This window comes from Aegilops tauschii, chromosome 5, assembly GCF_002575655.3.
Source record: "Aegilops tauschii subsp. strangulata cultivar AL8/78 chromosome 5, Aet v6.0, whole genome shotgun sequence".
NCBI classification, from domain to species: domain Eukaryota; kingdom Viridiplantae; phylum Streptophyta; class Magnoliopsida; order Poales; family Poaceae; genus Aegilops; species Aegilops tauschii.
The window spans coordinates 496,015,283-496,032,701 of NC_053039.3; the positions used below are offsets into that span (position 1 = coordinate 496,015,283).

The 17,419-nt window shown below is 45.8% G+C and overlaps 2 protein-coding genes and 1 pseudogene across 3 annotated transcripts; all 3 read left to right on the forward strand.

Annotated features, from left to right (window-relative positions):
* The first annotated feature begins 532 nt into the window (after positions 1-532).
* LOC109766014 (uncharacterized) lies at positions 533-4,782 on the forward strand. Of its 2 annotated transcripts, XM_020324788.4 has the most exons (7): positions 533-809; positions 1,001-1,107; positions 1,204-2,328; positions 2,362-3,279; positions 3,375-3,533; positions 3,633-3,810; positions 3,912-4,782. In XM_020324788.4, the coding sequence occupies exons 1-7, from the start codon at positions 680-682 to the stop codon at positions 4,559-4,561; spliced, it is 3,267 nt and encodes a 1,088-aa protein (XP_020180377.1). In that variant the 5' UTR covers positions 533-679; the 3' UTR covers positions 4,562-4,782. The 2 variants fall into 2 exon arrangements, with proteins under 2 accessions (XP_020180377.1, XP_020180376.1); XM_020324787.4 differs by having other exon boundaries at positions 1,204-3,279.
* Positions 4,783-6,255: 1,473 nt separating this feature from the next.
* LOC109766033 (cullin-associated NEDD8-dissociated protein 1-like) lies at positions 6,256-15,592 on the forward strand (annotated as a pseudogene).
* LOC141020606 (cullin-associated NEDD8-dissociated protein 1-like) lies at positions 12,529-17,419 on the forward strand. Its single transcript, XM_073498243.1, has 4 exons — positions 12,529-12,616; positions 15,916-15,993; positions 16,080-16,218; positions 16,339-17,419. The coding sequence occupies exons 1-4, from the start codon at positions 12,586-12,588 to the stop codon at positions 16,349-16,351; spliced, it is 261 nt and encodes an 86-aa protein (XP_073354344.1). The 5' UTR covers positions 12,529-12,585; the 3' UTR covers positions 16,352-17,419.

The window sequence follows — 17,419 nt, forward strand, 5'->3', positions numbered from 1 at the left end:
TAGTAGTACCACCTTATTTAAAATCCCACCGTCTTTTTAATTTTTGTCAATGTCACAACCAGAACCCCTTTTAAGTTTTGCACAGAATCATGGTCAGAAAGGAAGGCATTAACCTAACCACCCCCACTACCACCTACTAATCAAAAGCCAAAGGCAGAGATTATGGGTGATTATTCCCAAATGCGGCAGATAGATGGATGGACACTCCTCTGCTTTTGGGTGGTAGTTTGCTTGGAATGTGGGTGAACTAGAGATGCAAACCAAAACCAAACCGGACAGAAGAGGCCAGAGGCATCATACGCATGTAACTTCCACGGCAATCAATCCTGGGTGTGCTCTCACCACCGCCTGAAAGCGTCCGTCCACCGCGGCCGCACCTCTGCTCCCCGGACGGACGAGACGCCCCACCTCACTCACCTCTCTGACTGACCCATTCCTCAAGAAAGCCGGGGAAAAGAGGTTGGGGAAAACGAGAGGCCTTGCCGCCTGGGCGCTCTCTCACGCTCAAGCACGCGGGGCGACGCACCAACCCGACGAAAAGAAAGAACTCTGCGGGCGGCATTGTGTTTTTCAGGCGCCGCACCTAACCTTCTTTCCCCGGCCGGTGGTTTGTTTCATGGTGCGGCGCGGGGCAGGGCGGGTGGGCGTGCTGTTTGGTGGCGGACAGGTGAGGTGAGGGATGGCCGCCGGCGCCAGGGTGCCTGACCTCGGCTCCGACTTCGCCCAGAAGATGCTGCACGACCTCCGCCGACGCCGCGAGAGGCTCGGCTTCTCGGGCTCGCCGTCGAGTGCCGCCGCCGCGTCTCGGGGTATGTTATGTTTTCCGTCGGTGTGTTTGCTTCGCACTCTGGTCTTGCATTTCCTTTGCACCCAGTTCTTGTTCAGGTAGTGACCACGATGAACTGATGATACTGGTACTCATTGAAAAGACCCTGTAGAAATCATGTTTGGGTGCAGTAAGTTTTAATCCTGATGGTGCTGAATTTGATGTCTGTTGCAGATGCTTGCTCAAATTCTCAGAAACCGTCTCCAAGCCAGAGGCCGCAGCAGGCAGCAGCTGCCCCTCGATCGACTAGACCAGAAGCAACGACGGCACCGAGATCATCAGTAAGCAGAGCACAAGCTCCAACCCAAAATCTTGATGCATCTGCGCTCCAAGTCTTCTATACTGTCGTAACCAATTGACCTCCACTGCGCTCGCAGCACCAGCAACAGCCCAGCACCAGCAATGCCGTCGCCAGCGCCGCCAGGCCACGGCGAGGGCGCCCTGTCGCCGCCGACGCCGACGCGCGCGCCATCGTTCCGTTCCAAGGAGGCAGCGCAGGGGACCGCAAGACGGAGCATGCCGTCGTCGCGAGCAGCGTCGACGTGCAGATGGCCGCGCTGGCCCTCGCGCTCAGCGACGGCGGGAAGCTCCGGAACATGGAGGTCGTGGCGCGCAACGGCTCCGTCTTCTTCCGGCAGCCGGACACGGCCCGTCCGGGCGGCGGCGGCGGCTACCTCCTGCCGCCGCCGCCTTCCGGAGGAGGTACAGGCACGCACGCCGGCGAGGTGGCGGTCGGGGTGCAGGACCTGAACGACATGCTCATGGCGGCCTACTCCTCGGGCGGGAGGAGGAGGCCCGACGACGAGGCCCGGAAGAAGCTCTTCAGAGGGTCCATGGACATGGAGGAGGCGCTGAGCATGCTGGTCATGCTCCAGGACGCCTCCAGGTACATGGAAGGGTCGGGGAGCGGGCTCAAGGGCAAGGAGAACCGCAAGAGCTCGCCGGCGACGCGCTCCGCGAGGATCGAGGAGATCGTTGACGAGGATTCAGATGCCGAGCAGGCCAAACATGCTTCCATGCAGATGGTTGTCCACGACAAATTTCAGAGCCATCAGAGTACAGACAGCAGCTCACTCATTCAGTCTGGTTCAAGCGGTTCCAAGATCAACAGTGCTTCTGAAGGTGAAAAGGATGGCTCGAAGGTGAGGATGCCGAGTGTGATCGCCAAGCTGATGGGGCTGGAGAATCTGCCTTCGTCGACGTCGACGACAACGAAGACCGTCGCAGAGCGCAAGGGGACGGAGAGGTTTGTGAAACCTGGAGCTGTGCCAAGAATGGAGATCAAAGCAGATGCGATGAACCGCAAATTGCCGATACGGATCATAGCTTCAGAGAAGGGTCAGCACAAGATTGTGTTGGCAGGGGAGTGGAAGAACAGCCTGACAAACTTTGGAGAGTCTGAAATGGGTGCTGCTGCACTGTCAAACAGTTCATCACACCCTGCACCTGGTAATAATAGCAGGCAAGGAAGGCTAACCATGAGAGAAGTGCTGAGAAAGATGGTGGCAGCAGAGAGAGGAGCCGATGAAAAACAGGTAGCTGATGAGAGGATCATCCATGAGGACAAGACGGCTGCCGAAGAAATCAAACTGCAGAACTCTGTCGACGTCGGGTGCCGCGCCGACTCGGGCAAGAGGATGGATTTTCTGAAAAGATTCAGGAAGAATTCAGACAACAGGCCTGTCAAGGAGGAGAAGCACACTGCTCAGGTCAAGAGTGCAGAAGTTGAAAAGAAGCAGGCCACGGGCATGAGACGGTTGCTGGGGAGAGACGGCGAGGCAAAATCGAGGAAGGCGAGGGAGAAGGTTAACAAGGAGAACCTTGCCAGTGCAGAAGCCAAGGCTGCAGGGAAGAATGGGAAGACAGATCAGGTCAAATATCAAGGACAAAGTAAACATGTAGACAGACAAAGCAAGCCGAGGAAACCGCAGAATCGTCGGGAAATGCAGAGCGAAACGCCTAGTCGGAAGTTGGAAAACAAGAAGAAGTCACCGATGCCAGAAGCAGGGCATATGAAAAAGAAGCCTGAGTATACTGTAGTGACACACACACAACAGGAGAGTGAAGAACATGCAAAAAAGAATGATACTATCAGTTCTACCAAACCAGCAGATAGTGTACGCGGCGAAGACGGTATGTCGGAACCATTGGCAATGGTAGTGAGAAGTGGCACCGCAGCTGGAGCAGCTTCCTTGGACCAACCTGCACAGAATAAAACTGAAGGATCTGGCAAACCAGCAGATAGCACACATGGTGAAGACGGTTTGTCAGAGCCATTGGCAATAGTAGTGAGAGATAGCAGCACAGCTGGAGAAGCTTCCTTGGACCAACCTTTGCAGGAAGTAACTGAAGGAAGTTGTGATCCTACTCCTACAATTCCTGTACAGACTGTTGTTATGCAGGCAAGCGAGGATTTGAAGTTCTTGGATCAGAGTGCAATTGCTGAGATAAATGTAAGTTTTCCAAACTAGGTACCCTGCTTAAACACGCTCCGTGCGCACATTTTATTATCGTTCTAATGAAGAATGGAATTCTGTGTAAAATGCAGGATGAAAGGATCAACCCCACACCTAGTGAGAGTACACAGATACCTGAAACATTCACCGAGGAAGAACAACATCAACAGCAGCAGCAACAAATGATAGTGAAAGAGCAACTAACCGAGGATTTGAAGTTATTGGATCAGAGTGCGATTCCTGAGACAAACGTAAGTTTGTCCAAACTAGGCACCCTGCTCAAACAGTCTGCGTGTGTGCAAAATTTTGTTATCATTCTAATGAAGCGTGCAAATTGGTGTAAAATGCAGGATGAATCGATCAACAACACACCTAGTGAGGCTACACAAATGCCTGAAACATTTTCCGAGGAAGAACAACAGCAGCAACAACAAGAACAAGAACAACAAACGATAGTGACACCGGAAGCATTTACCGAGGAGGAAGAACAGCAGCAACAAATGATAGTGAGAGAGCAACTAACTGAAGGTACGCATGTTCTTGATGTCCTGTCCTGTAGTAGTAAACTGAAGAAATTTTCACTCTGTTCAGAAAGCCATTGAACGGAGCACCATATGCTTTTATTGCAGGCTCCGACGATCATACCACAGCGTCCATCAGTTCTGAAAAATTGCAGGACCAGAAGACGCATGTCATTACATGCGATTCTTTGACAGAGAACCAGCTCCTGCTCATGAGACTGCTGGTGAAGGATCGGTACTTGCTTGAAACCGCAAAGGCGATCGTCAGAGTCGATGCTCCCGTCAGTTTCATGGACGACGACGGCGCGCCGAACTGGTCGGACAAGGGCAGCGATCTCCTCTCCGACGTTGCCCGGGAGGTGACCAGAAGGAAAGGCAAACGGAGCGAGGCCATGGAGGAGGTCAGCGTGGCGCGCACCGCCAACCTGAGGCTGCGTTACCTTGACGATCTCGTCAGAGAGCTGGACGGTGACGTTGAGAGCCTGGACATGTCCAAGCGCAAGAGAACTCAGCAGCACGGCGACAATCGCGCGGCCGAAAATCTGCGCAGGATACTTGAGAGTGACATTCAGAATGACCACCCCGACGCCAACTCGACGTGGGATTTCGGGTGGAACCGCGTGTGGGAGCTGCCGTTGGAGAAGGGCGACGTCGTGAGGGATCTGGAGAAGAACATACTGGGCGGCATCATCACCGACGTGGCAAGGGATCTCATCGGAGTATCGGTGCGACATGGCTGTTGTCCCTGCGTGGCTTGAGTGGAGCTGAGGAGTGGGGCTGTGGAGAGAAAACTTTTTACAGTGATTGAGGTCACTAGGTTAGGCTAATTTTTTGATCTGTACCACGTTTATTCGCTGTAAATAACTTCTGTGAGGTTTCTCTATGTTAAGGAAATATGTGTGTTACCCCGCAAAAAAGAAAGAGGAAATATGTGTGTTACCCCGCAAAAAAGAAAAAGGAAATATGTGTGTTCCGTTCTGTTCCTTTTCTCGACAAGGTTGTGGTTTTTTCCTAGTAGTAAGGAAATGCGCCATTGTTTCAATTCGAGCTTTCCATGCCCTATTAACATCCTATATTTGCATATCAGGGGGGCATCCCTCATTTCCGAATCTGGTGAACCGCCCTTAGATCAGGCTATTCCATCTGGGATTTCGGTTGGAGCAACGTGTCAGAGCTGTCAGTCGAGAAGGATGAAGTTGTCGTAGGTTTGGAAGACCATATTGGGTGGCAATATCACGGAGGTGCCACATATCTATATATATAGTGGCTGGAACACAAGCATGCATATTTGTATTAAAACATGGCATAATAAACACATGTGCTGAATTGTACAAATGTAACTAGCAGCTAGACAAACGGGAGATATAGATTCCATCTAAAGCATAGCGAATTGTGAGTAGAATGCATAACGAGTTGACAAATTGTATTTGTCATGCTCCAAGTTGCACCCATAAGGAGCGCGAAGAAGATGACCAACGCCAAGTTGGTTCACTGAATACTGGTTGGTGCTTCAATTTTCCAGCTGACATCCTTCTCAAGGCCGGCGGCCCGTCCTTGCAAATGAAGCTAGGATTTCTGATGGTCCAAACGAAGCTATGCGACATGATCGCCGGTTGACACAATTTCTCTAGGACTCTGGAGAAAGGATTCGAAGATGTTTCTTCTGATGCCACCCATTTCCGTATTTCAAAGAAGTGTGTGCATATGGCACACACATGTTGCATCTCGTGTCTACATGTAGTACTTGGCTAATTGTTTATGCTTTTGGGAGAGTTTGACAGTCTCAGCAACAAGTAACAGAGGTGGAACAAATTAGGTCAGATCGGTCCTGGTGTGGGTTGTGGTAGGCTCTGCTGCTCCGTCAAATTAATAAACTAAGGTGAGAACAATCAAGAAGATGGAAAAATCATGCAGCTGAGTGACCTCAGATAAAGTGTCTTGGATATTGACATGTATATATAGAAGACATAGCAAAAATCCAAGTTGGTAGATGAAATAGTTTTAATTCATGATCGGTGGTTGAGAAACGTAGCCACATTGATTTATATATACACATGCCACTTTCATTCCTCTCACATAGCATAGCTTTAACGACACTCCGTCTTGGGCATCATATCGCAGTTGCATGGCAAGCAACAAAATTCGTTCTTCTACCTTCTTCTGTGCGGACAAGTTCATATTTCTGTCACACGAAGCACTACATAAATAGCGCTCAGAATATGCTTATAGCGAATCATTCATTGAGAAAGCCTAGAGTGCATGATGCTTGTAACTGTTGTTCTGCATTTGAAAACTAAAACTGCATGCTAACAATGGATACACCGTGTCAAGTTGCATGTTGGTTTAGAAAATAATCTTGGACTGTCCACGAGGTGACCAGTAACTAATCTTGGACTCTCCAAAGTAACCTTGTAAATGGTCATAAGGAAATTAAGGAGAACGGACCGAGGAGATGGAGGACGTCAACTTGGAATGCACTGCTAAACTGAAACTGCGATACCTTGATGACCTTGTCAGAGCATTATATGGTGGCGTCAGCACAATGGTAAACTAAAAATGACACGGCTGAAACTTTGCATATGACAATTTCAGAGTGACATTCATAACAACCGCCCGGATGCCGGAGGCCAACTTGCCATCTGACGCATGTAACACGTTAGATTGACCCAGAAGTATGGTGCCGATCGAGAAGGACGAAGTCATCATGGATATGGATTTGGAGAAGACCACATTGGGTGACATTATCACGGCGATGCCAAGGGATCTGTAGGGTGGCTGGAACATAAGCACACGTTTATTTTACTGATTGAAACACACATGCACATGCGCTCACGTACGCACGCGAACCATGCGAACACTTTCCATTTATATACGTACAGAAACCTCGTACGAATTATATACAGCGAGCACTTACAAAAACTAGTGCAAAATGAATCACTTTAAACTATTTTATCGCGGTCAAACCACACAAAGACAACAACCATGGTGAACTGATACCACAATAAGAAATCTGTTGTTGTTGGAAATTTTTTTTGTTAAACCATACTGCAATGTACTCCCTTCGTTTTCATTTACTCTGCTTATTATGTTTGACTAAAGTTTGATCAAGTGTATAAAAAAATATATAAACATTTACCATAACAAATCTATATGATGTGAAAGTACATCCAATCATGAATCTAATGAATATTGATTTGTTAATGTATATATGTTACTCCCTCCTTCCCGAAATATGAGGCGTGGTTGACTTTGCATAGTCTTTGATGCATGACTTTGACCACCGATATATATCAAAGTACATAGATTGAAAATGCCTAAATGACATCGTCGTATTTGACTTACAAAATAATTTTATGCGACACCCGCAAGAAAAGATATTTCTTTTATGCCATGTGTCTATATGCTAATTTTACAGACATACAGTATGTGAAAATTACAGGCAAAGTAATGCAACAAAGACCAGAAAAGTCAATCCGCGTCTTAGATTTTGGAAAAGAGGGAGCAATATTTTTGTTTATAAACTTTTGTCAAAATTTACAAAGCTTGACTTTGATCAAAACTAATACGCAGACTAAATAAAAACGGAGGGAGTAGCTAGCGGCTCGATCAACAAAAGACGTAGATTCCTTGCGCTGGGTTGTGAGTACAAGGCAATACAAATTGTATCTGGCATGCTCCAAGTACGACTAAGGCACGCGCAAGTAAATGGTCTTCGTCAAAAAGACTCACTAAATATTGCTTGGTGCTTTGGCTCTCCAGCAGCTACTCGTCTCAAGGCCGACAGTCCGTCCTTGCAAATAAAGTTAGGAGTTCAGCTGGCCCGAACGAAGCTGTGCGTCGTGATTGCCGGTGGGCACAATCTCTCTAGAACTGTAAGGACATAAGCCAAAGATGTTTTTCTGATGCCACCCATTTCCGTATTTTCGATGAAGTGTGTGCATGTTAGCACCGACACACATGTCGCATATCGTGTGTAAATAGAGTACTTGGGTGGTTGTACTATGCTTTAGGGAGAGTTTCACAGTTTCAGCAATAGGTGAAACCGCACCAGGTTAGATCGATCCTGGTGTGGTTGTGGTAGGCTCTACTGCTCTGTCAAATTAATAAACTAAGAGCCTATTTGAAACCCCTTCGCTCCGCAACTCCGCTCCGGAGCGAAGCAGCATGTAGTTGTAATTTGGGGAGCTGCTAACCCGGCGCTCCGCTCCGTCGGAGGAGTGGAGTGTTGCCGAACAGGGCCTAAGTTGAGAACAACCAAGCAAATAGAAAAATCATGTAGTTGAGCAACCTCACATGAAGTGGCTTGGATATTGACATGTATATATGGACAAAGTAAAATCCAAGTTGGCAGATGAAATGATTTTGATTTATGATGGGTGGTTGAGCGAAGTAGCCACAATGATTTATATACACATGCCACTTTGATTCCTCTCACGTAGCATAGCTTTAACTTCACGCTCTCTTGGTCGTCATCTCACAATTTCATGACAAGCAACACGATTTGTTTTTCTACATTGTTTAATGTGCACAAGTTCATATTTTTTACAGAACATTGCATAAATAGTGCTCAGAATATATTTAGAGCAAACAATTCATTCGGAAAGCATAGAGTGCATGATGCCTATAATTAACTGTTGATCTGCATTTGAAAGCTGGAACTACTAACGATGGATAGTTGTTGGCCTGAAACCAAACTGCAGGCACATACATTTGCACGATTCTAAACTTCTACCATAGTTGCAATAAAGCATTAGTAACGTTAGTGAGCCATAAATAATACAAGAGAGATAGTGTAGGGGAACTAATTTCGTTTGCTTCGTAAGGGCATCTTCAACGTTGATCCAACCACCCACATACGTCCGGACCGCAGCGTGTAAACCGGAGACAAACTAGGGGGGGGGGGGGGGGATACTGTAAGCAATCAACTGCACCTTCAGAACAAAACTAATAGGGACATTATGGTTAATGTTGAGTTGAATTTCAGTATTCTAGTCAATGGTAGAAAAAAACAAATGAAAATGTTTTGATCAGTGCATCTTGCTGAGTTGCTGGGACAGAGATGGTTTTGTGGCGGGTTCATTGGTGTAAAGATACCGTTAATTATATACTACTCGTATAATATACTCCCTCCGTCCCATAATATAAGAGCGTTTTTGGCACAGTGCCAAAAAAGCTCTTATATTATGGGACGGAGGGAGTACCAATATATTTGTGTGGGTCTTGTCCACAAGTTTAGTTGTATACCCTGTCATCATTTGCTTAATGCCCACTGGTGGCGTCTTCAGACTGTTATGTTTACTCTCTGTTTTCCTGTACTAGGTGATTGCATGCCTGTTCACTGCTTTTTTTGGTTCTGTTGCATTTTCAAAATGTTCATTCCTTTACAGGCATTTGCGGTGCTTGCGAATTCACCTCTTCGGATTGATCTTTAATGTGTCCTGGACCGTGTCGTTTCTGACCTTGCAACTTTCCTTCGAAAGGTAGATATATAATATATACGCATTGTTTGTTTTGATTTTGTAAGTTGAAACATCCTATATGTTAAACAGGGCATCAAAACTGAAGACTAAGTTTTTTATTTTATTTCCCCCCTTCAACAGGATAACAGAGCCCTTAGGCAGGCAACAACGGGAACCCTAAATTCTCTGGTTGTTACATATGGGGATCAAATTGGCCTGTCCTCTTATGAGACTATAATAGCTGAACTATCTATTCTTATAAGGTTTTTTTTTTCTTCCTTAGCTTTCTTCAACAACTCTCCGATTTCTGCCTACCATGATGACTGATGTTGGATTATCTATTGTGGCAGTGACATCGACTTGCATATGTCTGTTCTTGTGTTGGAACTCTGTCGCACAATAATGGTCGACAGAAGTTCCTTCCAAAATGTTGGTTTAGCTGTGAGACATAAAGTTTTGCCTCAGGCCCTTATTTTGATCAGGAGTGCTTTGTTGCAAGGACGAGCACTAGAGGTATAATATTCTCATATTAACTATAAATACTTGATTTCTTCTTATTCCTCAATTGGCGGAGGACATTGTTTCTGTTACAGGCGCTGCAGAAGTTTTTTACTGCACTGGTCCAGTCTGCAAATACAACCTTTGAAACTTTGTTGGACTCCCTTATTTCCACTGCCAAACAATCACAGCACAGGCACTATCCTCTATTGCACAGTGTGTTGCTGTGCTATGCTTAGCAGCTGGTGATCAGAAGTGTGCATTGACTATTGAAATGCTCGAAGGCATTCTAAATGATGACAGTTCTACTGATACTGTAAGGCTTTTCCTGATCATGCATGCGTTTTGTTCACCAGATTTGCACATTTATATCTGTATGTCATACTTGCGATCGTTGACATAACATGCCTTGCTTCATGCAAGTTAGCTTTATTGGGATGCTGTCTATTTGTTTCCTATGCGTTCCGCTGTTCTTATATTATTATGTGTCTGCTGCTATTGGTGCTCTATAGTCTAATGATTTTTGAAATATTAAACTGTAATTAGTCAAATATTAATTACTTAATGGTAGGATTAGTGCTTGGTTATGATGGGCGTCTGCAGATCTTTATTATTTGCCATCGGTTAACTGCATACCTATGTTTGACTCGAAGGTAAATTATGCCCTTCCCTTTGTCATTTGGTAATTACGTATAATTTGTTTTCCAGGCTAAACAACACATTGCCTTGTTATGTTTGGGAGAAATTGGAAGAAGGAAGGACCTCAGCAACCATGTTCAAATTGAGAACACTGTAATTGAATCATTCCAGTCACCTTTTGAGGAGATAAAATCTGCAGCATCGTACGCTCTCGGAAACATTGCTGTTGGCAATCTATCCAAGTATTTGCCATTTATCTTGGATCAGATTGACAATCAACAGAAGAATCCGTATCTCTTGCTTCATTCACTGAAAGAGGCAGGTTTCTAATGAATTCATTTTTCTAAAAGGCACCTCCCATAAGACTGCTGTTTAATTTTGTGCTCTTATGCAAAACCTGTTAGGTAATTGCATGGCAGTCTGTTGATCATACTGGCCAGGATGAGCTCCAGGACTCAAACATTGTGAAGATATTGGCGTTGCTCTTTAATCACTGCAAAAGTGAGGACGAAGGAGTTCAGGATGTGGTTGCTGAGTGTTTAGGCAAAATTGCACTTATTGAACCTAACAAACTAATCCCTGTTCTGAAGGTGTGAAGTGTCGACAATTAACAAAGTTACACCCCATGTTTCATTTACTCCATGATATGAGATCTAATGCGGCATTTCATATAATTTTGTAGGAATGCACATCTAGCCCAGCAGCAAACACAAGGGTTACGGTTGCCATTGCTATAAAATATTCAATTGTTGAACGGCCTGGAAAGATAGATGCAATCATGTACTCTGAGATTTCTACTTTCCTTATGTTAATCAAAGATAGTGACATGGTAATTTTACTTGAAATAGTATTTACATCCTTACTAACCAATGTTCCTAAAGAAAGATTTGAAGATGACAAATTACATTTATTGTTTACACTTGCAGCATGTGAGACGTGCAGCTATCCTAGCGCTGAGTACAGCTGCCCACAACAAGCCAAATTTGATCAAAGGTCTTGTTCCTGAACTGCTGCCTCTTTTGTATGACCAGACTGTTGTGAAGGTATTGTTTTCTGGTTTGGTTGCTTATTTCCTTTCATTAGTTATGATCTGGCGGTGTTACATGTAATTCACAGCTAGGAAGTACAGTAATGATTTCCTTCTTTGCAGCAAGAATTGGTCAGGACAGTTGATCTAGGGCCTTTCGAGCACGTCGTTGATGATGGGCTTGAACTTAGGAAAGCTGCCTTTGAATGTGTGGACACATTGCTGGATACTCCCACCGTCCGGAAAAAGTTGTCACCGTGGTCATTTTGCGAAAAAAACCTTTAGCTTTCTCCGACCAAACCCGCGGTCCATCGTCTCCGACACAGCGCAGCTCCACTTCGCGCATCACCACCATGCCGTTCCGCCGCGCCGCTCCACCGTTTCTCCGCGACGCCGGCGACACCTTGCAGCTCCACCACGCCGCGCCACGAAGCTTCACCGTTCCCCGCGCAGCTCCCCTCTCCCCCACGCACCTCCCCCGTTCCCCTTTCCCCATCCCTAAATTTCCCACCTTTTCCCCATCCCCTTCCTCGACTGCCTCGTCGCCGTGCTACGGACGACACGGGGTCGCTCATGGATTCACCAACGAGCTGCGCTATCATCCTCTCCCCTCTCCTTTTGGGATGCGGGTGCGGATCCCCATTGACCTGTGGTCCTCCGGTCTTCCCTTCCTGCAACAGCCCATGGAAGATGTCTGTGGCGAGCGAGCTGAGCAGGTTGGATCACCAGAACGGCGCCGCCGTCGCGCCGTCCTTCCAGCCGACCTGCCCGTGGTTATGGTAGTCTGATCCCAATGACACTGAATACTCCTATAGGCCATGAACATTGAACCTTTATTTCAGTGAAACCACAATGACAATGTCAGTACAGTGCATAAAAACTGAATCTTTAATCCCAGTTCACTAGTGTGAGCATTGTATCAACTGTTAGAATTTTGAGATGACTCCTTACTGTACTTTCCTTTTGAGTTAACTTGCCCATGCCCATGCCTTCCTTTTTGTTAACTTAATTTTAGTTAATTAACAAATGTTTCTTTTAAGTTACTGCTATGGAAGTGAGTTAATTCCCATGCTGATGCCCATGCGCATATCATTTCAGTCAATCATGCGCATAACCCTGACGACGACGGCTCCTCCTCAACATCCCAGGCTCCTCCTCCATGTCCAAGTGCCCAAGTGCTCTGCAAGTCTGTAGGTCCTTCTCCTCGTGCCCAAAGTCTGGAATTTTGATCTTTTTGGAACCATTTGTCTCTGAAGCAAAATAATGTGCAGTAAGATTCTGCCATTTAGTGCAGTAAGATTCTGCCATTATGTTAACATTATGTGCAGTAAGATTCTGCCATTTTGTGTTTCTGCATTTCAATTGTCAACGCATATTCATCTGTGTATTGAACAAAACATATAGGCTGTTCTTCGAAAGTTTGAGTATTGATTTCAGAAAGAAAAAAAGTGTTGCCGTTAATGTATTGACAGTACTGATGCTGATGTTAATTTGGACGCCTTGAAGGATTTATTTATCCTTTTTTTTGTTAAAATGGTGGAAGGCTCAAGCAGCCCAAGTTAAGACATAAAAATTCAGATTAGAAACTAGTCCTAGTAAAAAATTAGAAAATGCCAAAATTAAGAAGCAAGTACTCCTAGTGTGGCCACTCTGTAGATGAATTAAGAAATTCCAAATTGTTTGAATTGGGACAGTTGTGGTGAATGGGTCAAGTTGTGCTAGTTAGGTCTGAAACCATGACAAAATTCAGAAAGGTCATGTAATGAAATTTGATTAATGTTGTCCTACAGTGTACTCATGTAATGAATTTTTTGCAGTAGGGCTAGTCTTTTCAAATAATTCCAAGTAATTCAAATAAATCCAAATAATTCCAAGTAATTCAAATAAATTACCTAAACATGCTCAGTTAACAGAACCTGATTGTTAACAGAACCTAAACATTTTCTTCTTTCTAATGGTTGTTCCTGGAGCAATTATGGAAATGGAGTCTGTACAAATGGAGTGTGGAAATGCATAAAGTCTGAACTGACCAAATGGTACAATGCTCAGTGTGTAAGTGTTAGGAGCTAGGGTTCTGCCGGTTCTAGGGCGGAGATTGTAGGGAAAGATGGAGGAAGACGAGGACGAGGGCGCAGCGGCCGGCGGCTTGGGCGCCGTCCTTGCGTGGTGGAGAAGAGGCGGCGGCGGCGCAAAAGGCGGCTAGGGTTAGGTCTCCCGGCTCCCTAAGGGAAGCCGAGCAAATAATGATTGCTTCTTGCTTGATTAGATTGATACATCTCCTCCCCTTATATAGAGAAGTTTACTTGACTCCTAAGCAAACGACCCTAATAACGATAAGATAATTGGACTAAACCCCTAATAACAATAAGATAACTTGGGCCACCGCCCACTGGGCTAAGCCCCTAATATGCCGGTCATAACAGTAAGATTGATCAATTGATCAAGATTACAAAAGAATGCACACAGGGAGCATTAAAAGGCATAAAAGGAGATTTAATTTCAGGTTGATTGCTTAGTCCATCACCATAGCACTTTTTTCCTAACACTTTCGACAACCATAGCACTTTACTGAACCTGTACATGCACTCCTACTGGAGTACTCCTTCAGTACATGTCCAATTGTCCAATGTAATGTAGGAGGAGGGTCAACAACAATTCAATTGTCCAGTGTCATGTAGGAGGAGGGTCAACATCAAACTACTACAGCTTAATCCAAGAAGTTGCATGGCATTTATAATCTAATCCAATAATTTAGCAAGAAGCTTTTAATCCAACAAAAGTCTGAACCTTCAGGAGCTGCGAGCTAACAAAAGTTTAAAACATTGACGTAAAGCAAGCAGTAGAGATATCATCCTCACAGACTTGTTCCTTTTTGTTTTCTTATTAATATAGACATCGTGACTGAAATTTGATCTACCACTAGATCTAGTGACAAGTGATGATAATAGGACTAAACGGGTGCAGCAACAACTTGGTAAATTCCGTTTTGTCTGAAAAACAGTTAACTGAAACTGTTAACTGTTTCTGGGATTTCTGAAACTTGGGAATGCATCACTGGGACAATTTACAGTCACTATACAGATTAGGATATTACTCACAATTCAAACTTGTGTACTGTCAAAAAGGTTCAGGCTCAATGCTGCATTGCTGAAATTACACAGTAAATTTTTGGAGTACAGATTAATTGAACCCTGAAATTTTAACTGAATTTTACATCCTTCTTCCTGAGGAACACAAGCTCTAGCGGCAGCACAAGGAGCAGGGCAGAGGAGTAGCAGCACTGCCACGTGCACGGGCAGAGGGGTGGCAGCAGAGGCGTCCACCACCACCACCACCAGCAGCCGACGGTCCTGCAGAGGAGCTCTGGCCGGAGGAGCAACAGCAGCAAGAGCAGGACCTTCTTCTTCCCCTGCTCGCCGGCGTAGCCGCTGCTGCTGGGACTGGGCGGGCCGGCGTCACTGTAGCCGTCCTACTCCTCGAGCCCCTGGAACTCCTCCCTCCTCCGGGACGCGGCCGTGCTGCTCCCGCCCCTGGACGCGGCCGTCACGTACCCCTCATCCTCGTCTTTCCCGGTGATCTCGTGGCCGGCGGCGGCGAAGTCCGCGGGCAGTCCAGAGGCACGGAGGAAGAGCACGGCCAGGGCCTCGCTGCCGGGGGGCGGATTGGGGTCCGGATCGGGGGCCAGGGCCTGGCTGGTGGGGGCTCCAGTTCTTCTCGATGAACACGGAGCAGCAGGAGCTTGAGCAGTCTCTGTGTGGCCGGCGCAGGTTGGCCGTCGTCGAGCTCTGGGCCCGACAGCTGGTGCCGGTGGTGGCTGGGGCGACCACGGTGCGGGCGGGCGACGGAGGAAGGAGGAAGAAGCAGTGGGGGGCTGATTAGCAACAGTTTAAAAGGTGGAAGGGTTTTTTTCACAAAATTACAAATGAACTAAGGTGCGGACAACTTTTTCCGGACGGAGGGAGTAGTTGTCTTGATCAAGTGAATCCGTCGTCCTTCATCGTTCCTTTCCTCTTATCTGGTTTAGGTGGTAAGTATATTTAAGACATTATATATTTCGTCATGGCATTTTGAGTGTGTTTGGTTGGTGCCTGGATTAGCCCTACCATGAAATGGGCAGACCATTGTATTTTTCCTCTGGCTTAGTTCGGTGCCAGTTTCTTTGGCTATGACTGCCCCCAGCCATTCCTCGCATGGGTTCTTGCCAAATAATTGGCCAAGTGAAGGCACATGATTCCTTGGCCTGGACCGCATAGAACCGGTGATGTTAAACTTAACTTTATTGTTATGACAAGATAATTTTACACTTATAGCTTAGTTTTTTTTGGGTTTTCTCAAGATATATGGTTCCACATTATTAATTATAATGTATTTCTCTTGTGTTTCTTTCTGAACCCTAAGATGGTATATCACCTATATTATAATAATCTTGTGGAATGTTTATTTTCAACAGAACATGGTAATCAGTTGTGCATCGTACTGCTTATTGCAGATCATTATGATGTAAAAGTGCCCTGCCATCTGATTCTCTCAAAGCTAGCAGACAAGTGCCCCTACGCTGTTCTAGCAGGTTTGTTATAATGAAGGACCTTCAAAAGGGATGTTTCATATGTGGCGAACGCCTTTCCTAATATTAGTATTATTACCCTGTTCCAGTTTTGGACTCGTTAGTTGAACCCCTTGAGGAAACTATTGGTGACAAACCCACGGGTGATGCAGTGAAGCGGGAGATTGATCGCAACGAAGACATGATTCACAGTGCTCTTCAAGCAATTGCTGCTCTAAGCCGCATAAGGTAAAGCTTGCCCGGCTAGTTGACGACTTGGTCTGGTTTAGCTAAGATTTGAACTGTCTTTCATCCTTTTTGTTGCTTGTTTATAGCCTTTATGCTTGTCCAAATAACGTACACATGCAGTGGCAGCGGCTAAAACATGAAGTTGAAGAATCTGATGAACAAGATAAAGGCCTCCCACTCCTTCACTTTCTGAGAACAAGAGCTCAAGTTTTTTGCATATGTTAGGAAATACGTACACATGCCTGCGAATTCTGAGGCCTCACATTCACCTTTTATTGGCTGAAAGGTTGCACGGCAACACGCGAGCAAAAGGATGCTTAAGTGCTCGGCCATCTGTCTTCCTGGTTTGTAGCTTACCACTTATACCAAGTGCTAGCACCGCACTTGTCTCTGGTTCGTTCGCATCGAGCCTACTGAAAGCCCCCCCACGAACTAGCGCACAACTTGTGTGCGATTCCTTCGCAAAGGTCTTGTACCATTTCGGCTATCTTCCCTTTTCTTCTTCTTTTCTGTATTCTATCTCACAGATTAACAAAAAAGAAGAAGCAACCATGCATTTAGTGCTGAGCAAGTTTATAAACATAGGTGTCAAATTGGTTAGTATTTGCAACTAACGAAAAATAACAGTTTTTATAAAAAAAAACCCTGAAAAATAACAGTTGCTGCAAAACAAAATAAAAAACAGAAACGAAAGGCAAGCTGATTCAACATAGTTAGTGCTAGTAAGCAACATGGCGGAGTGGGGTGGCAAGCATCTATTTTGGGGAATGCAGCCGCCGCCTTCTATCCAAGAAAACAAAAGCTTATGGTTCCTTTGCCTCCCGCTGCCGGTCCGCCTTGTCTCTGATGGCCCTAGGGCCATGAAGGTGCGGTGCAGTGGACCCTGACCCTTGTAGGTAACATGGATCTTGCTCTATTTCTAAGTGCTTTTGTGAGTTCATGTATTTTTGTGTCCTCAAGATGATGTGGCGGCAACTCTTTGAAGATGGAATTTCCTCGCCTAGCCCTAGTTTCGATGATGCGTCTTATCTTTATCGGAGGGTGTGTGTGGAGGCGTGTCTTCGGCGGATCTCGTGGAATTCGGTCGGTGCTTGACTTCGGTGGATCTGTTTGGATCTAGTCTTTGTTTGTTTTTGTTCGTGTATCTACATGTTGTATCCTTCTGATCTATACTTCTCTTCATCCATGATGGTTGCTGTTC